Here is an 18402-nt window from a genome sequence, read left to right as displayed (position 1 = left end):
TATAAACAGATTTATCTATCCAAACCATATCAAATTTCGAGGAATTTTGTGCAGACCATTTGGAGAGCCTTGTTCCATTCTGTAAACTAACAAAAATAAAATACTGCAGATGTTGGAAATCTGAAATAAAAACAGAAAATGCTGGAACACACTCAGCAAGTCAGGCAGCATCTGTGGAGAAAGAAACAGAGTTAACGTTTCAGGTCATGACCTTTCATGAGTTCTGATGAAAGCTCATTGACTTGAAACATTAACTCAGTTTCTCTCTCCGTAAACTAATAATTAAGGTAGCATTTTCAAATCTACACACCAGAGAGAGAGAAAGAGAGAGGGCACGATTTTAACTTCAAAGTGCAGGTGCGTTGGGGATGGGGAGGGGGGGCAAACAAAGTCGGGCATTTCTGGAGCGGGAAGGAATCCCGGCTCCAACCTGCCGAAAAACGCGCACGATCCAGAGCCATCTAGGTGCGCGCGCCGTTCCCAAACCCGGAAGTCCCGCCGGCAATTAAAGCCAGTGGGACGATATTTAAACCAACAATTGAAGTACTTGAAATCTGCCTTAATGTGATTAATCATGCTGGCAAGTGATCTCAACACTGCCTCAACATGTTTCCCATGCTGTGTGAAGCACGCCATGAGAAACTAGATGGGTTGCAGTCGGCAACCATTTGGACATTTAAATCCCTGTTTGATAGATGGGGTTAAAAGGTGAGTTATTGCAGCAGATCACTCAGTTCTTTCAGAAAAAACTTTTGGCTGGGAGTTCTTTGTGTTTAGACTGAAAATTGTTGGTTCACACTCAGAATTGTTCTGTTCACACATATTTCGGACCCCCTCAAACTGACACCATCAGGATGGGGGGGATGCGCAATGGCTGCATTCACCAGTATATCCTCAACAGGCACAGCGTGCACTTCCGCCACTTCCAGCTCCACAACACAGAGGTGTGCCACAGGGGCCTGCACAAGAGCAGAGGGGAATAACAGGGGGAGCGACATTGCAGGAGGCACTACCCTTGTGAGAGGGTCAACAGACTGAGGCTGAGCTTCCTGGGCCTCTCTGAGGAGCAGTGCCTACGGAGGCTGAGAGTGAGTCGCTAGGTGGCCGCAGACATCTGCAGTCTCCTTCATGTCGAGCTGCTCCCGGCTGGGCCTGGTGGAATTGCATTGCCCGTCGCAGTTAAAGTGACCACTGCCCTCAACTTCTTCGCCTCTGGATCATTCCAGGGCGTCACCTGTGATATCACCGGGGTCTCAGTCGTCTGCCCACAAGTGCATAAGACAGGTCACCGATAGTTTATTTTGCAAGGCATCCCACTACGTCAACTTCCCCATGGACGACCTCAGCCAGACGGAGAGGGCAGTGGGTTTCCACTCTGTGGCTGGCTTCCCATGGGTACAGGGTGCAATTGATTGCACATACGTAGCAATCTGAGCACCTCCACACGAGCCAGGACTATTCACCAACACAAAGGGATATCAATCCATCAACGCTCAGCTCGTTTGTGACCACCGCTAAAGATTTCTTCTCCTGTGTGCCAGATTCCCTGGCAGCTGCCATGATTCATTCATTCTGAGGGAATCCAACATCCCGGCCCTCTCCTATGCACCAAACAGCCTTAAGGGTTGGCTCCTCAGAGACAAAGGATACCCCGTGCACACGTAGCTCATGAGGAACCCCATAGCGAGGAACAGCATCGATACAACGAAAATCACATCGCCACCAGATCTGTCATTGAGCATGTGATAGGACTGCTGAAATTGCGATTTCGGTGCCTGGATCGGTCTGAGGGAGCCCTCTGTACGCACCAGCAAGAGTGGTCGAATTATAGTTGTTTGTTGTGATCCTGCACAACAGAGAGGGTTACCAGTTGATGAGGCCCCATGCCCTCATCCAGCATCCACATCTGCCATCAACATTGAGAAGGAGCGGGAGGAGGAGGAGGAGGAGGGGGACGAGGTGGAGGATGAGGAGGAACCCATCGGCAGAGCAGTGGCTCACCTGGCTGCTCGTGATGCCAGGGAGTCACTATTATTTGAACGATTCTTATAAGGAGATCACAAAGTGAGAACAGTCCAGGCCTCATATGACCTGGAAAGAACAGCGCCAACACCAGCACCTCACACCACCCCCCCATCCCCTGCACAAAACAGTCCTACAGCTACACATATACTCACTGGGTGGCATCAAGTCTCGCCATTCATGATGAAGCACATGAAAGGGTGCTATCACAAAAGGCAGTCAAGAATGGGCAAGACGTGGCAGTAGTGGTGAGAAGTATAACATTTAATGTGAATTTAACAAAAAGCAAATATAAATGAAAAACATGACAGCCTGTCAAACACCCTTGTGCATACCCTTCGTGATCACAAAACCTTCGCCTTTCTCTTCCTAACACTTCTACGTGGTGCATCCCCGTGGCTGTAGCAGAGGGAGTGTTGCGCATGTTCATGCCCTGACTGCTTAGATGCTTTGGGCCTACGCCCTCTGGGTTTTGGTGCCCTTGAGGGCCCCTCCAAAGACTGCTCCACCTGCACCTGTGCAGAGGCAGACTTGGCCACCTGGAGAGGAGGCAGCATTGCCAGTACTAGTTAAGAGGGGGGCATCAGGCGAGACGTTAGAGTGCTTTGACTGGTGTCCCCACTTCCATGTCCCCTTTCATCATCATCCCTCTCCTGGGCCAGGCCCACATCACTCCTGCCACCCTGCTGGAGAACAGTTTGGAGGAAATGCATGATGCCTTGGAAGCCCAGTTGTAAACTTTCTGTCTGCCTGTGTAAGGCGGCAGAATGTTGTTCACCCTGAGTCCGAACGGCCGTTGTCAGGGCCTGAATGGACTCATTTGTGAGCCGTGCTTGAAGCTCATTGAAGGCTAGCCTTCTCTCCATCACAGACATTCCGACATGTACCTGTGCCACCATTCCACTAATGCAGGAGGTGGACTCCTCCATCCTCTCCGCTATTGTGGAGAGTGTGCGTGGCACCTAGTCCAGTACCTTGCAAATGTGCCACTGTCCCTCAATCATTCTCCTTTTAAAGGGTGGCCCCCGTGATTCAATATCTGCGTCCAACTGAGCAGAGCCTGGAGAGGAGTGCCCCACTAACATGGACTCTCCGCAGCTGCCCCTATCACCAGTGTCTGCTCGTGCTCACTTGTGTGTGGTGACTTACCAGGTGCCAACCCAACTAATTGACTCCTAGGACCCACCAAGGTGTGAGTATCTGCGTTGGTGGATGGCTCACTAAGATGTGATGGTGCACCCTCAGAGGCTGGGAGCTCCTCTGATGAATGTTAAAGTTGTGTCACCAGATGTTTGTGGGGTGCCAGTCTCGGCGTCCCTCATTCGAGGGTGCGGCTTAACTCCAGGGTCTCCTTTTCCGCCTCTGTGAGGACCACTATTTGTCGTGGCCCCCCACCCCAATCCTCATCCTCTCGTGTGCATTTTGCGCTCTCTTCTCCTATAAGGGGAGAAAGTACGGATATGTGTGAGTGAGTGAGGGTGAAGTGGTCAGCCGATGAATGCATTGCTTTGGGTGAGGCTGACCATGGAAGAGATGCATCAGAGGTGAGTATCAGACAGAGACCACATTGGATCAGGATTGGGGTGAGTGGTAGTGGTGGGTTCACAAATGGGGAGGTGAGGAATTGCTCAGGAAGTGAAGGTGACGATCCGGATTCTTTCCCCTCAGTCTGGTTCAGTAAAAACTGAAGTCGAATACATTTTAAAGTTCAACACAACTTTAATAGCAGGGTTCTTAGTCTGCAGCATTGATTTGGACTCCTGATAGAGTCCCTCTATGCTGGTAGAGCAAGAACAAGAAACATACAGAAATCCACACGTTTTTATACAGATGAATAGGGGTTGGAACATACTTAACGAGGGTCAACACCAATCATAAGCCGGACATAGGTTGCCATGCGAGGTTACATTATTGCCGGCCAATCATAGATCGTCCATGTGCTGATCATGCTGCTGTTAGACATCAAAGGGGATACTTCCTCACCTTCCAACCTGGAATGTCTTTCCTGTTCCTTCTGTTCCTTATCTCCCAACTTGGAATGTCTTTCAACTTTGGCTAAGCTCGTTACCTATATTGATCTTCCATAAACATGGAGACATTCAGACCAGTCCTTGAATCACATCAAAGACTCTACATTGATAAGACAATGCAAACCTGCTGACTACGCAAACATATGGCCCAGCAGGAGGCCAGGCCACCTGTACCAATCTCAGTTACTAACTAATTAACCCTTTCTAACCATTTTGCATTCTGCTTCTTTGCCACGTAGGCATCTTAATATTTTACCGAAAACTGACCACGTAGGGATTCTCAAAGGTAAGTTGACGATGAGCCTTAAGTGGGTGTGAGAAGTGATGTGATGGAGTAGTCTTGGCAGTGCAGAATGATGTGAGGGTAGGGCCGGGGAAGGGGCAGGTGATGTGCACCACAGAATGCAGAGTATCAGTAAGTGTAAGTGTTGACCTAGTTAGGTCATTGAAGCACTTACTGCACTGGATCCAAGTGCGGGAGATGTTGCTGCTGCTGATGACCTCCTCTGCCAACTCGAGCCAGGCCCTCTTGGTGTTAGAGGCAGGGCGCTTCCTCCTGTCGGCCGGGTAAAATAATTCCCTCCTCCTCTTCACCCCAGCCAGCAGCACCTCAAATGAGGCATCACTTGGCGCTGCCTTGCCCCACTGCTGCTCCATTCTGTGTGCTTGCTCCTTTCTCCAGCAAAAGCCATTGGTGCAATGGCCCTTTAAATAGACACTCCAGCTGACAGCAGGTCACGTAGGTGTACCCGTCGCACAGCTTTCGGACGGCAAACCCGGAAACAATGTTAAGGGGCACAAATGAAGTCGCAATCGGGTGGGGAACGGTAAGATTTTATTATTTGGATTACCCACGTGCCCATTGACCTTGCCCCGCCGGCTGCCATTTTAAAATCGTACCGAGAGAGAGTGTGTGTGTGTAGAACAGGATTCTGTTGTTACTACATTTTAATGGATTCCATCTATGTATATGGATTAGTTACAAGAGCTAACTCCCTTTAGATTTTGACTGCAGAATTGTTGTGCAGTAGCGATTGATGTCTTTTGAGAATGATTTATTTCATCTTCCACTGTACCCATTGAAGCAGATGATTTTGCCACTGGAAGAAAAGTTAGAGCTCACTAAGACTTTGAACAATTAACTGGGGAGGTAATTATCACCTTGAGCCAAGGCATTTGTGGCATTTCTCAACTCCAGTTCTAGTGAACTACAATCAGATGATGAGAGAGTGAGTAGAATGGGCCTATATTCTCTGGAGTTTAGAAGAATGAGAGGTGGTCTCATTGAAACATACAAGATTCTGAGGGGGCTTGACAGGGTAGATGCTGAGATGTTGTTTCCCCTGGCTGGAGAGTCTAGAACTAGGGGGCATAGTCTCAGGATAAGAGGTCAGCCATTTAAGAATGAGATAAGGAGGAATTTCTTCACTCAGAGGGTTGTGAATCTTTGGAATTCTCTACCCCAAAGGGTTGTGGATGCTGAGTTGCTGAGTATACGCAAAGCTGAGATCGATAGATTTTTGGATACAAAGGGAATCAAGAGATATGGGGATTCGGCAGGAAAGTGGAGTTGAGGTCGAAGATCAGCCATGATCTTATTGAATGGCAGAGCAGGCTCGAGGGGCCGTATGGCCTACTCCTGCTCCTATTTCTTATGTTCTTATGTAGATCCTTGACAGTTGAAATTGGACTTTGTTATGCCCGTTTAACGAGCATAAAACAGTCACAACGAGGCCCAATTTTGGGGACCAACGTTCTGCATCTCAACTACACCTGAAAGATGTCCGACTGAAAATTGAGTCGGGCCATTTTTTAGATATCCCTGGCGGCCACCTAAAACAGGTCCTTTACATGTGTAAATGGAGGGCCTAACACCCCTCAAATAATTGGTGTCCTGAGGAGCGCTCAGCTTCACTTCGGGTGGATGCGGTCTAGGAACTGGTCGCTGCCAAAGAAGTGAGTTTGTGTAATTTAAAAAAAAAATTCACATGCAACCAGCAGGAGGAGCATTCCTGAAGGCTGCTGACAGCCACGATCAGCTCCCCTCCTGCCCCAGCACTTACCTGAGTCTGCTGTCGGAGAGGTAGGCAGTCTGAAATTTGTTACTGCAGAAGGATGAGGTGCCTGTAGAGGCACAGCAGGTGCCAGCACCTCATCCAGTGTAGTTAGATGAGGCCCAATTTCAGGCCGGCCTCTGGCTTCCCAGTTTGGGCGTGAGTTATGGCTCCATCACCATGAATGCCCTGAAGCCAGACGCCAATGGGTTTCTACCCCCATAATTTCACTTTATGCCCATTTTATCTTTATCTTCTTTGAACAAAGTAATCTCATATGTTTGTTTTCTTTCAGAGTATGACGGCTGTCATATCTAGGTTGTCATCAAAGCTCAAATACTCTTACTGTACTTGGCAAACCATTGCAAGGAATTTTGTATCAATGTTCAATTGAATCAGCAGTGTGTAACTTCTTGTATGGTAATTTGAGGCCTTTAAGGATCAAAAATATCTCAGACTCTGATGTCTGCTTCAGCAAGGCTGTGTATCAAGGACTGCCAGATCAGTACCAGATCAATTCTAGAATGTGAATTAGGCACTGGGGAGTAAAAGGAATACTTTTTCACATCTGGGTCTATTCATCTCCATGTGTCAGAAACATACATTTCAATCATCATACATATTAAAGCCCTAGGATTCCTCCCTAAAAAATTCTTCACATTTGAACTATCCAGAAATTCATCTAATACCACATTTCAGTTACTCCCTGTCACTTTAAGGGCAGAAAGAAATGGGGACAAACCTTTCCAAAGAAGTTGGGACTGTAAAAATGTTAAAAACATTACTGGGTGGTTACACACCATGGAATTGATGCTCCTTTTTAATTACATTATATTCCATGACTTTTTGAGTATGACGAGTGCTGCTACTGTGTTCATGGATTTGATGCTCCTTTTTAATTAGGGTATTCTGTCATATTCAGAGTATGCATTGCTGGTGTTTGAGATGGCTCTATTTCACTGACCTGGATGTAGATTTGAATACAATAGTAACTGTCGCAGTGACAACAGAACTTTTGAACACCATGGAAGGGAAAGAGGGGGAGGTAATGAGCACCAAGCATAGAGGAAAAGAGCCAATAAGGAGAGGCAGGAACGGTTTACAACAACATGAAAGTGCACTCAGCAAAGAGATAGAAAAAAAATGAAAGACAGCAAGAAAAGCCAAGCTGTTACATATATTTCCTATATGAAAAGTACTTTGGGTCCTAAAATCTTTAGTTTAACTGCAGGAAAAGTCCAATTATTATCTAGCAAAACAGTAGTAGCAAATCATTTTACTCAAATAGCCATGGAACATAACATAATTAAAAGGGAGCATCGATATCAATAGTGACCTCATCTGTCTTTCATCCTTCTTAAATCCTATCAAGATATCAATCCACACAAATATCCTACATACCAATGGTCTCTAGGCCCTCCACGCTCTCCCTCGAGAATCTTGCTCAATGGATTGTTTTCAAAGCTGTCAATCTGGAAACAGGAACCACCAGAAATTGAACCAATCATTTTTTTTTCAAACCGATTGCGACTGTCATCTTGATTTCTAACCCAGATGGCTAAACAATTATATAAATGACACAAGTAGATCTCCAATGGCATTGCTAATAGTGAGACAGAGAAAACATTGTTTTATAATAGGATTTACATTCCATTTGTACTAAATTCTATTCTGTGATTTTTACTAGTCCATTATTGTTAAAACCATAAATGAGTGACTTTTATTTTATATACACACACAAACATTGTATTTTCATCTCATCATTTTTAAAGCTGAGGTTACAAAAGATGATAAGTATACCAGTGGATGTAGGTGTGACAAGTGTTTTTTCGAGTTATAGAACGGTATCGGCTTCTTTCATAAGAAATTAAAAGCCACTGCTCCCCCAGTAATCATGTCCCAGCCTAAAATTATACTATGGGAGCAATTTTTGTGTCCCTACTGCCTCATTTGAACTTAAAAATAGGGCAGGAGCAGGACACAAATAGCGTTGAACTGAAGCGCTGACGTACCGCTTGGTTTCGGCCCATTCTACTTTTCGGGCTGCCCTCAATCCAGGCGGGTAGACCTCCTGCCGAAATGATTAATATATGTAAACCAGGGTCGTGGGATGTAGTTACGATCCCCGACACCAATTTCGTCTCTGTCCATGTTGTTACCGCCAGTTCCTGCTCCCGCTCACAAACTTGGACCCTACAAGTTAGGAGGTGGCCATTTCCAGTGATATTTAAAGGGATCCTCAGTTGCTATCAGGTAAAACTGAAGAATGGGTTGGGTGACATTTTACCTGTATTATGTAGTGTTTCTTTTGCTATTTACGATGATATCAAAGTACTCGTTGTTGCTGTGGAACGTTCTGAACTCTTAAGGGGCTTCTGATATCACACTTTATTCTTTTGGCAATCCCACTTTGTCAAGACGAAGAGGAAGAGTAGGAGGAGGAAGATGAAGATGAAGAGGATCAAGCACAAGAGGAAGGAGCAATCAGAGCTGCAGCTGAAGGGAGAGCAAATAGAAGCAATCCTTACCCTCCCAAAAGAGATTATAGGCCCAGGACCACATATCTGCACTTATCTGGGAAGCAGTACATAAGGTTTTGCTTCTCTAGGGAGACTGTGACAGAGTTACGTTGCCTCCTAGAACAAGACCTGCAAACAACTGCTAAAGCATTACCTGTTGCAGTCAAGGTCATTGCAACCCTCATCTTCTTTGCCTTTGGTCCCTTCCAGGCTGCCAGAGGGGATGTCAGTAATATCAGTCAGTCTGTAGTTCATGCTTGCAGTATGTTAATTTTGTTCCACAGATTTGTTAAAACTCTTATTTACTCAGGAATTTGTGATTTTAATGGCAAATGTGTCCCCTTCTCTTCATGCACATAACTGGCATGACCTCTCGCCAATATCTACATGGCCAGTCTCCCTAGGGATCTATAAAAGTCAACTGGAACAAAAAAGCTTTCTTTTTACTGCAGATCTGGTATATGATATTATTACAAATACAGATCAGTATAAAAGTGTATCCTCCAACTTACTGTGTAATATTAAGGGTGATCTGCTATATTATGTAACTCATCATTCATTACATGGCATAACACTCCTATTGTTATGAAACCATATATCCTTTGGACTACTGTATCACAAGAAATTTGATAGTTTTATTAAAAACCATTTTAAAGATTTGTTTTACTTACATACTTCACTAAAGATAAAAACAAACTGTAAATACTATAAATCTGAAATAAAAACAGAAAGTGCTGGAATTATTGAACAGGTTGATCAGCATCTGTAAAGAGAAAGGATAGCTTAATATTTTGGCTATTAACTCTGTCAGAACACCCAGGTTGTTAACCTATATAATTTTCTATTTTCAGATGCAACTAGATCGGCTGTGCATTTCTGGCACTACTTGAGATGTTGTATTTCAGTTTCCTATGCTAGAAGATCCCCCCAACCCCTCCCCTGCTTACATTCTCAGCTACTTAAAGCATCTGTTCACATTTATCTGGAAAATGCATCTAATACATTCTGCAGATAAGGGAAGTAGATGGAGTCAAGGTTCAAGTCTGTCTTACTTTCATATTTTAATCTGTTACTTCAGATGTTTGTCAATGTGGTTAGAAAACAGTAACCACAAATAACATCTAAAATGGTATTTTTCACAATAACTTGGCTTTAATATCTTTGATGACAATATGTCACAAGTTCTTCATGGCTTCCTGCTAGCATTCTATGCTCAGTCACAACATGGATTCCACATCTCAGCAACCTATTAATTATTCTTTTGCTTTAGCCTTATTGATTTATTTCTAGTGGTAATTTGGACTGTTTCGGGTCAGAATAACCTAACTATTTACTTCACAGCAAAAGATTTGGCAAAAATTAAGTTTCAAAATGGCAACACACTACTACAGCCCATTTGTTGGAAGTTATTTTTATAACCACAAGTGTCCGAACGTGCCCACAGCTGGATATCCTGTTGTGTTGATTTATCTTCAGTCCTCACACCATTTCAGTTAAAGTATAATTAGTATGGGATTTGGTGCCAATGTAATTGCTTATGCTGGTAGCAATTGTACAGGGTGGGGGGAGGGGCGCACGGGGACAGCAATTTTGTAAGTTCCTGAACTCATGGACTCCCTGCCCACCAAGTGCAGAGCTGAAAATCCCTGTATTGGATTGTAGGTGGAGCATCTCTACGAATGGCTTCTCTTCCCAATCCACAGTCACCTCGGGAGTTCAGCAAGAATCAATTTTAATTTTTTTTTATTAACATGCACATTACAGTATTCAAATCAGGTAATTTTGCTATAAATAAGAACTATGGCTTAATATAAAAGATTGACAAACAGGTTTTTGAATACTGCTTTGTGTGATTTGAATGTACAGGGCCTTAAATCACAGGAATACCTGATAAATACATACCTATTGAGTGGACACATATGCAGCATTTAAATGAAAGCAGAAGTTCAGATTCACAGTTGGCACCCCAAGAGAAAAGAGCATTAAATCACACCGAATATTTTAGAAATAGTTATAGTTACACCAAGGGAAGGGGTTCTGTTGGTGGGTAGGGGAAGTTTGTTTGTTGTAATGTGGTTGGTAAATATGTCCACTAGGTGACATATATTCAGCTCTAGTCTAGACTTTTTAACTTCCTGACTGCCAGAAAGATTAGTTCTGGACCATTTCATCTATGCCGGGAGTCAATTAATAAATTCCGAAGCTATTTCAGATAAACCTTGTTGCAAATTTTAAAGCACGTACATTGGTAAATGGTGGAGATTTATTTGCTGAAGTTCTTGTCCAGTGTTGCAGGAGGGCACCATTGCCCTAATATGCTTTTCTGTTTCCTACTGTTTCAGCAGAAAATTTTATTAAACCAGCCCATGTACCTATGTGGAGTCTTATTTTATGTTAAGTCTAGTGCGTGGAGGCCACATCTAAAATTTCAAAGTTTACAAACATTTGAACAGGCCCACTGGTCCATCCAGCCTGTCCCACACAACTGCGATGCCTTGTGCATCACAATCTATATGTTCCCCACCTCACCCAAAAGCCTTGTATACAAGTTTAGCAAGGAAGACACTGAAGACAAAAATAAGGAGACTGAGACAACTAGAAAAATTACAGATAAATAAATTACTCAGTAGTGAAATAAATTGCCAATTTTCTCCCATCTCCTCCATCCTGACTCCTTGTTGGCAACAGTCCAAGCTAGGCACCTTCTGTTAGCCATTATTCATTTGTGACCCTTGACAGTTCATGTTAACAGACTGTTCACCCCAAGGTTCAATCCCACATCAGTCAATGCCCACAGCATGCGCTTCCAGCTGGGGTTGTAAGATAGTGATCAGGAATGAGAATGCTAGCACTGAGGCCAATTCTAGCATCTCTATCACTACCCTGGCTGAGATCAGCTAACTCAGCACATAGCAGAGATGTAACTAGGGACCTCCCTGGACCTTTTTGCTCAGCTGTTCACTGGATATGCTACCTGAGCCATCGGGGTATTCCAAATAAAACACATGCAACTATAGCTACCCCCTCTAGTTTGATTACATGACATGTACATACAACACTTAAATGTATCTGAGTGCAAAGACTACCATTTAAGAAGAAACTTACAAAAACAGATGAAGTGCAACTATGGATTTTTAATTAAAAAAGATGTTTTGCTTATATATTAGAGACTAAAGAATATTTGGAGGAAAATATCCAAGATGACAGAAAGGGCATTCTTGATAGGCAAGATTAGCACAATAATTCTACATTAGTCCATGACAAATTTCTCTAACAAAATTATGATTGCTATGTTAGGAAGACCTACACAGGGTAATATATTCACCGTTTTATGTGTCAAAAATAATCAACTAATCTTCTGGAATCGCTGATTATTTCTGACATTTTGAATGCCATTCCCATTTTGTGCTAATTAATGAACTGTAGCTATGGCAGATACAACAGTCTGATTTGATTTTGGATTAGCTGTTCTCCTATAATAAGACAACACATCTTTCGCTGAAGTAAATACAATTTTGTATTGAATATAGCTTAACAGACAAACTGCAACACAGTAGCCCACTTCAGTCGATATTCTCCAAAACCCATAGTACCTGAAAACAACTTAACTATGCGCAAATTAATTTCCATGAATAAAGATTTCTTATTATCTGGTGTCGATAGATATATGTGAGGTTTGGTGGTTTCTAGAAAATAAATTGCAAAGTGGCTCCTGTGCATAACTCAAACATCATAAGTGTCAGTGAATTATATCAGTGAATGGTAATACAAGTGGTTTAATTCCCATTAATTAATTTATTCACCAACATAACCTGTATACAACAGATATAAACAATATCTATTTATTGGATAAAAACAGAAAATGCTGGAGAAGCTCAGCAAGTGAGGCAGCATCTGTGGAGAAAGAAACAGAGTTAACGTTTCAGGTTGAAGACTTTTCGTCAGAACGGGAAGATGTTAAAAGTTTTTGAGCAAGTACGGAGCCAGGGAAAGGGGGGAGGGTGGGGGAGGGAGGGGAGGAAAGAACAAAAGGGCAGGTCTGTGATTGGCTAGAGGGCAAGAGTGATGAAATGACAAAAGGGATGATGGTGCAAAGCAAGGAAGTTGATAACAGGACAGATTAAGAAACAGAAGATTGATCAGGAGTAGCTGTAAATGGCAGCAGCAGGACCATTACCAGCACTAGCTGACCAAAAAAAATGGGAGCAGTGGTTATGATCTGAAGTTATTGAAATCAATGTAGAATCCAAAAGGTCGTAAAGTGCCTAAACGAAAGATGAGGTGCTGTACCTCGAGCTTACGTTGAGCTTCATTGGACAGTGTAAGAGGCAGAGGTCAGAGTAGGAGTGGAAAGGGGAATTAAAATTGCAAGTGACCGACAGGTCAGGGTCACGCTTGCTGATTGAGTGGAGGTGTTCAGCAAAGCGATCACCCAATCTGTATTTGGTCTCCCCAATGTAGAGGAGACCACATTGTGTGCAGCAGATACAGTATATTAAATTGAAAGAAGTACAAGTAAACCACTGTTTCACCTGGATGGATGGTTTGGGAAGGGAGGAGGTGGAGGGGCTTCTTTCAATTTAGTAAAAGACTTGTATGGAAAAAGTAATTTGAAAAATCTGTTGTATGATTTTTTTTTAGCTTGAACACATTGCTTTTCATTTCCATGCACATGTTTTATGAGCTACATAAATCAGCAAAGTATTTCAGTGCAGCTAGTTTCCAATTTTAAAAAACTTCTAATGCTCTGGCCTATCAATGGAAGGAAGGCAGGCTAACCGGTTGATATTGTAGGGTGGGTTTTCCGGATCTCCAGCAGCAGCCAAAAGGTGCTGAAGCCAATAGCCAGGAATGCAACTGTGCTTGAATTTTCTCCCCCTTTTGTCGGTTTTAAGCACAGCCAAGCCTGATCCTGCCGTCCTACTATGGTGCTCCCATGTAGACGCAGCAGAGATGGGATACCTCAGCAGAAATTGGGGATCAAACCATGGACCTTTCTGGTCTGTTTGGCTCAGCGACTCACTGAATCATCAGGGAGCTTTGCTGTCCACTTCCTATTGCTAAGCCAATTTTCAGTCTAACTAGCAAGTAAAACCAGTCACCATAAGATGTATGAGGATGGGTTTAGGTTAGTTCATCTCCTGATTCTCTCTCCTTTGGTTCAATTCTCTCTCCTTTGGTTCAATAGTACAGCTGAGAGCTGCTGTAAACCTAGGTCCTACTGAATGACACCAATGTACTATACAACAATGCTGCCTGCAATTAATCTAAATTAGTTGGTGCCAGACAAGCTATATTACTTTCCTTGTTATTAAAACAAAGCATTTGTATTTTTATCTGTATTTATTCTACATGGTAATGACTACCAGTAACTGCACTGTTTCATGGTTTTGACTGACTTCAAATGAGCACAGCTTTTGCTGACAGTAGCTATGTATTTGCCTGTGCACAACAAATAACTTTGCTTTAGCAAGACAGTACTCAGCTAAACCTTCCCAGCTCTAAGTACTTTTTGTACTATAGGCAAAAAGTAATACAACATTTTTTAAGATCACTATCAGAAACAGTGATTTCATTCCCCAGTAATACAAGTCAACCAACCTGGTTAACCAGATGAAACATATTGGACCAGAATTTGCTGTATCAGGGCATCTAATGGCATATGCCATTAGTTAGACTTATCCCTGCACCCTTCAGCTCAAAGAACTTTTGCCCACAAAGCTGCTGAAAGTGCAAGCTGATAACAGCACAGCGAAGGTAAAAAGGACATCTGAGACTTGAGTGAACTGGACAACCAATAGGGTATCTCCTTAACCAATGAGATTTAAGGATTGGGAAATAAACAGCAGAGGGAGTGAGAAGGAGGGTGAATTAAAGGGGATAAATTCAATTCAAATCAGGTACAGAAAGAGAAATAGAGGGAAAGAAAGACTGGATTGAGAGAAAAAGGCAGAAAAGAAAAATTAAATTTTAAATTTTATATTTTTAAAATCTCCCCAAAACATGACTCCACACTTGTATTGTTAATTTTCAGTGCCAGGGAGATTGATTGGCAGTCATGAGCATTTATCACATTGTCAAAAGGGTACTTATGCCTGTAATGTAAAGACTTAACTTTGTGGCGAGTTTAATGGGCAAATACAGCAACTTCCTAAAAAAAAGGAAGGCTAGTGGCGAGATGCTGTTTTTGCGAAGCTAAGCATGGAGCGGCACAACTCGGACAGTAACTTTTGGTCATTCACATTTAACTATGTATCTGCTCCTCGCCTGATGTTGCTGTACCATTTAACCATAAATTAGCCCTGCCATTATTTTGACAGCAAATCCTGGCCCATTAAGCCAAATTGTAGCTAGCTGCATCAAAACCAGCAAGTACTAGAAGAACACAGCATGTCTGTCAGCATCTGTAAAGAGAATTGAAAACTAAAGATAAGCAAGCATTTCAGTATAATTGAAAAAAAGAGGGACAAAGAAACAGCAGATCAGAGAGGCGAAGTTAATAGGTTAAATGACCTGCAAACAGTGTAATAGAAAAGTGGGGAACTGTTAGATGATGTAAAAGATCATCTTGCAATGAGGCAATGGAAGGACATTAAAAGAACATGAATATAGCTAAGAGAAGGAGAAGGCCCACAAAAAGTGTCAAAAATTAAAAAATATATATATTTTCCCTTTTTGCAGTAGGTTGAAATATACAATTTCCTAATACAGATTAAAAACTAAAACTTCTTGTCCTCCATTCAAATGGAATGCATCTACAGCCTCAATCAAACTCATTCAAAAATACCCAGCCAGTTCTAAGTAACAGTTATCTTCCATTTTGTGGGATTGCCCTCACCTGGCTCCACTCTTGCCTATCCAGTTGTAGCCAGTGAATCTCATGCATTGGCTTCCCTTCCCACTCCCGCATTGTTCCATCTGGAGTCCCCATAAGATTCATTATTGGCCCCCTATTTCTCACTCACATGCTGCCCCTCGCCGACATAATCCGAAGACAGGTTCCACATGTATGCTGACGACATCCAGCTCTACCTCACCACCACCTCTGCATTGTCAGTCTGTTTGTCCGACATTTTCGGCCCCTACCACAAACTCCATTCCTTTCCCAATGATTCCATTCCTCTACTGGGCCACTGTCTCAGTTTGACCCAGACCGTTTGCAACCTTGGCATCCTATTTGATCCTGAGCTGAGCTTCTGACCTCATAGCGTTTCCATCACAAGAATGCTTACTTTCACCTCCATAATAATCGTCCATTTCCACCCCTCCCTCAGTCCATCTGCAACTGAAATCCTTATTAATGCTTTTTTTTTAAAAAAACCTCCAGACATGACTATTCCAATACTCTCCTAGTCAGCCTCCCATCTTCCACCCTCCACAAACCTGAGCTCATCGAAAACTCTGCTGCCCATATCCTAACCGGCACCAAGTCCTACTCACCCACCATGCCTGTGCTTGCTGATCTACACTGGCTCCCGATCCATTAACACCTCAAATTTAAAATTCTCATCAGTGTGTTCAAATCCCTCCATGGCCTCACCCTCCTCTATCTCTGTAACCGCCACCAGCCCTACAACAGAACTCGCCGTACCTCGAATTATGTCCTCTCATTCATCCCCCACTGTTCACCCCACCATTGGTGGCCGTGCCTTCACCCATCTAGGCCCTAAGTTCTGGAATTCCCTCCCTAAACCTTTCCACCTCTCTTTCCTCCTTTAAACCTACCCGTTTGACCAAGCTTTTAGTCACCCCTCCTATTATCTTTCTTTGGCACGGTGTCAATTTTTGTCTTGTCATGCTCCTGTGAAGCGCCTTGGGACTTTTTCCTACATTAAAGGTGCTATTTAAATGCAATTTGTTGTTGTAGAAGGTGCTGTATGATAAAACTGGCACTTTTTCAGTTTTTGTATATTTAGTTCCTTGTGTATCAGAATAGTTGCCTAATCTATTAATTTTGTTTAATCAAATCAGGTAATTTTATGTTTTTTGTATTGCTTGCCTCATTTTAAGTTCAATATACTCAGACTTCTACAATTTTTAATGCTGAATCTACTTTAAAAGTCAAGATTCTTTCAGCAGTCATCCTGTTAGTTAAATAATTGTGATTGTAAGAAGAAAATTAAGAGAGTCAATTATTAGCTAAGAACTGCATTAACTTTAGTCAATCTGCCATTTTTCAATATTTTACACCCATTGTACAACTGTTAGAAGTTTAATTGCTGCTGATTGACTTAAGTCAACATGGTTATTTGATTTAAAATAACATTCAGACAGAAAACTATGCAGCAGAAAATAAGTGCTCAAACCTCAATGATGCATCATGATTCATCAGGAAGGGTTGCATGTATTCACTACCCCTGATATGCAGATGACTGTTTTCCTTGACGCTTTGTACTAGATTCCTTGTTTTTGACAGCTTGGGCGAGCCATGCATGGATAAAAATATGAGTTGTATGAGTTAGCAATCCCTCTGCTCGTGACAGAGGAAGATGATGCAGGGGAGCTGCCATCTTTAGCCTTTAATTTTTCTGATATTTTCATTCTAGCAAGAACCTTATTTGCATAGGTCATGTGGCTTTGTTAGATCTGTTTATTAGAGAAGGGAATTTAAACACTTTTAAACTAACTGCCTACTGGATGGATTTACATACCTCCAACATTAACTTAAAAAGCAGTGAATCTGAAAAGTGCATGCTGCAAGTAAGTAGCTGAAGGCAACTAATAAGAACATAAGAACATAAGAAATAGGAGCAGGAGTAGGCCAATCGGCCCCTCGAGCCTGCTCCGCCATTCAATAAGATCATGGCTCATCTGATCCTAACCTCAAATCTAAATTCATGTCCAATTTCCTGCCCGCTCCCCGTAATCCCTAATTCCCTTTACTTCCAGGAAACTGTCTATTTCTGTTTTAAATTTATTTAATGATGTCGCTTCCACAGCTTCCTGGGGCAGCAAATTCCACAGACCTACTACCCTCTGAGTGAAGAAGTTTCTCCTCATCTCAGTTTTGAAAGAGCAGCCCCTTATTCTAAGATTATGCCCCCTCGTTCTAGTTTCACCCATCCTTGGGAACATCCTTACCGCATCCACATGATCAAGCCCCTTCACAATCTTATATGTTTCAATAAGATTGCCTCTCATTCTTCTGAACTCCAATGAGTAGAGTCCCAATCTACTCAACCTCTCCTCATATGTCCACCCCCTCATTTCCGGGATTAACCGAGTGAACCTTCTTTGTACTGCCTCGAGAGCAAGTATGTCTTTTCTCAAGTATGGAGACCAAAACTGTATGCAGTATTCCAATACCTTATATAACTGCAGCAATACCTCCCTGTTGTTATATTCGATCCCCCTAGCAATAAAAGCCAACATTCCGTTGGCCTTCTTGATCACCTGCTGCACCTGCATACTAACTTTTTGATTTTCTTGCACTAGGACCCCCAGATCCCTTTGTACTGCAGTACTTTCCAGTTTCTTGCCATTAAGATAATAACTTGCTCTCCGATTTTTCCTGCCAAAGTGCATAACCTCACATTTTCCAATATTGTATTGCATCTGCCAAATCTCCGCCCACTCACCCAGCCTGTCTATATCCCCCTGTAGGTTTTTTATGTCCTCCTCACTCTCCACTTTCCCTCCCATCTTTGTATCATCTGCAAACTTTGATATGTTACACTTGGTCCCCTCCTCCAAATCGTTAATATAGATTGTAAAGAGTTGGGGACCCAGCACCGACCCCTGCGGAACACCACTGGCTACTGGTTGCCAGTCCGAGAA

General features: G+C 42.8%; 1 protein-coding gene across 1 annotated transcript in view; it reads right to left on the bottom strand.

The window, feature by feature from the left end:
- Window positions 1-7507: 7507 nt before the first annotated feature.
- The window catches only part of oxnad1 (oxidoreductase NAD-binding domain containing 1), a 69971-nt gene continuing 59076 nt past the window's right edge, over window positions 7508-18402 (bottom strand). The window contains exon 7 of the mRNA XM_068006010.1: window positions 7508-7578. Coding sequence (XP_067862111.1) covers window positions 7574-7578 — 5 coding nt within the window. The 3' untranslated portion in view covers window positions 7508-7573. The remainder of the gene's footprint in view (window positions 7579-18402) is intronic.

Source organism: Heptranchias perlo, chromosome 2 (genome assembly GCF_035084215.1).
Source record: "Heptranchias perlo isolate sHepPer1 chromosome 2, sHepPer1.hap1, whole genome shotgun sequence".
Classification (NCBI taxonomy): Eukaryota; Metazoa; Chordata; class Chondrichthyes; order Hexanchiformes; family Hexanchidae; genus Heptranchias; species Heptranchias perlo.
Note: the sequence above shows the minus strand (reverse complement) of the source record. Positions and strands in the feature narration are given on the sequence as shown.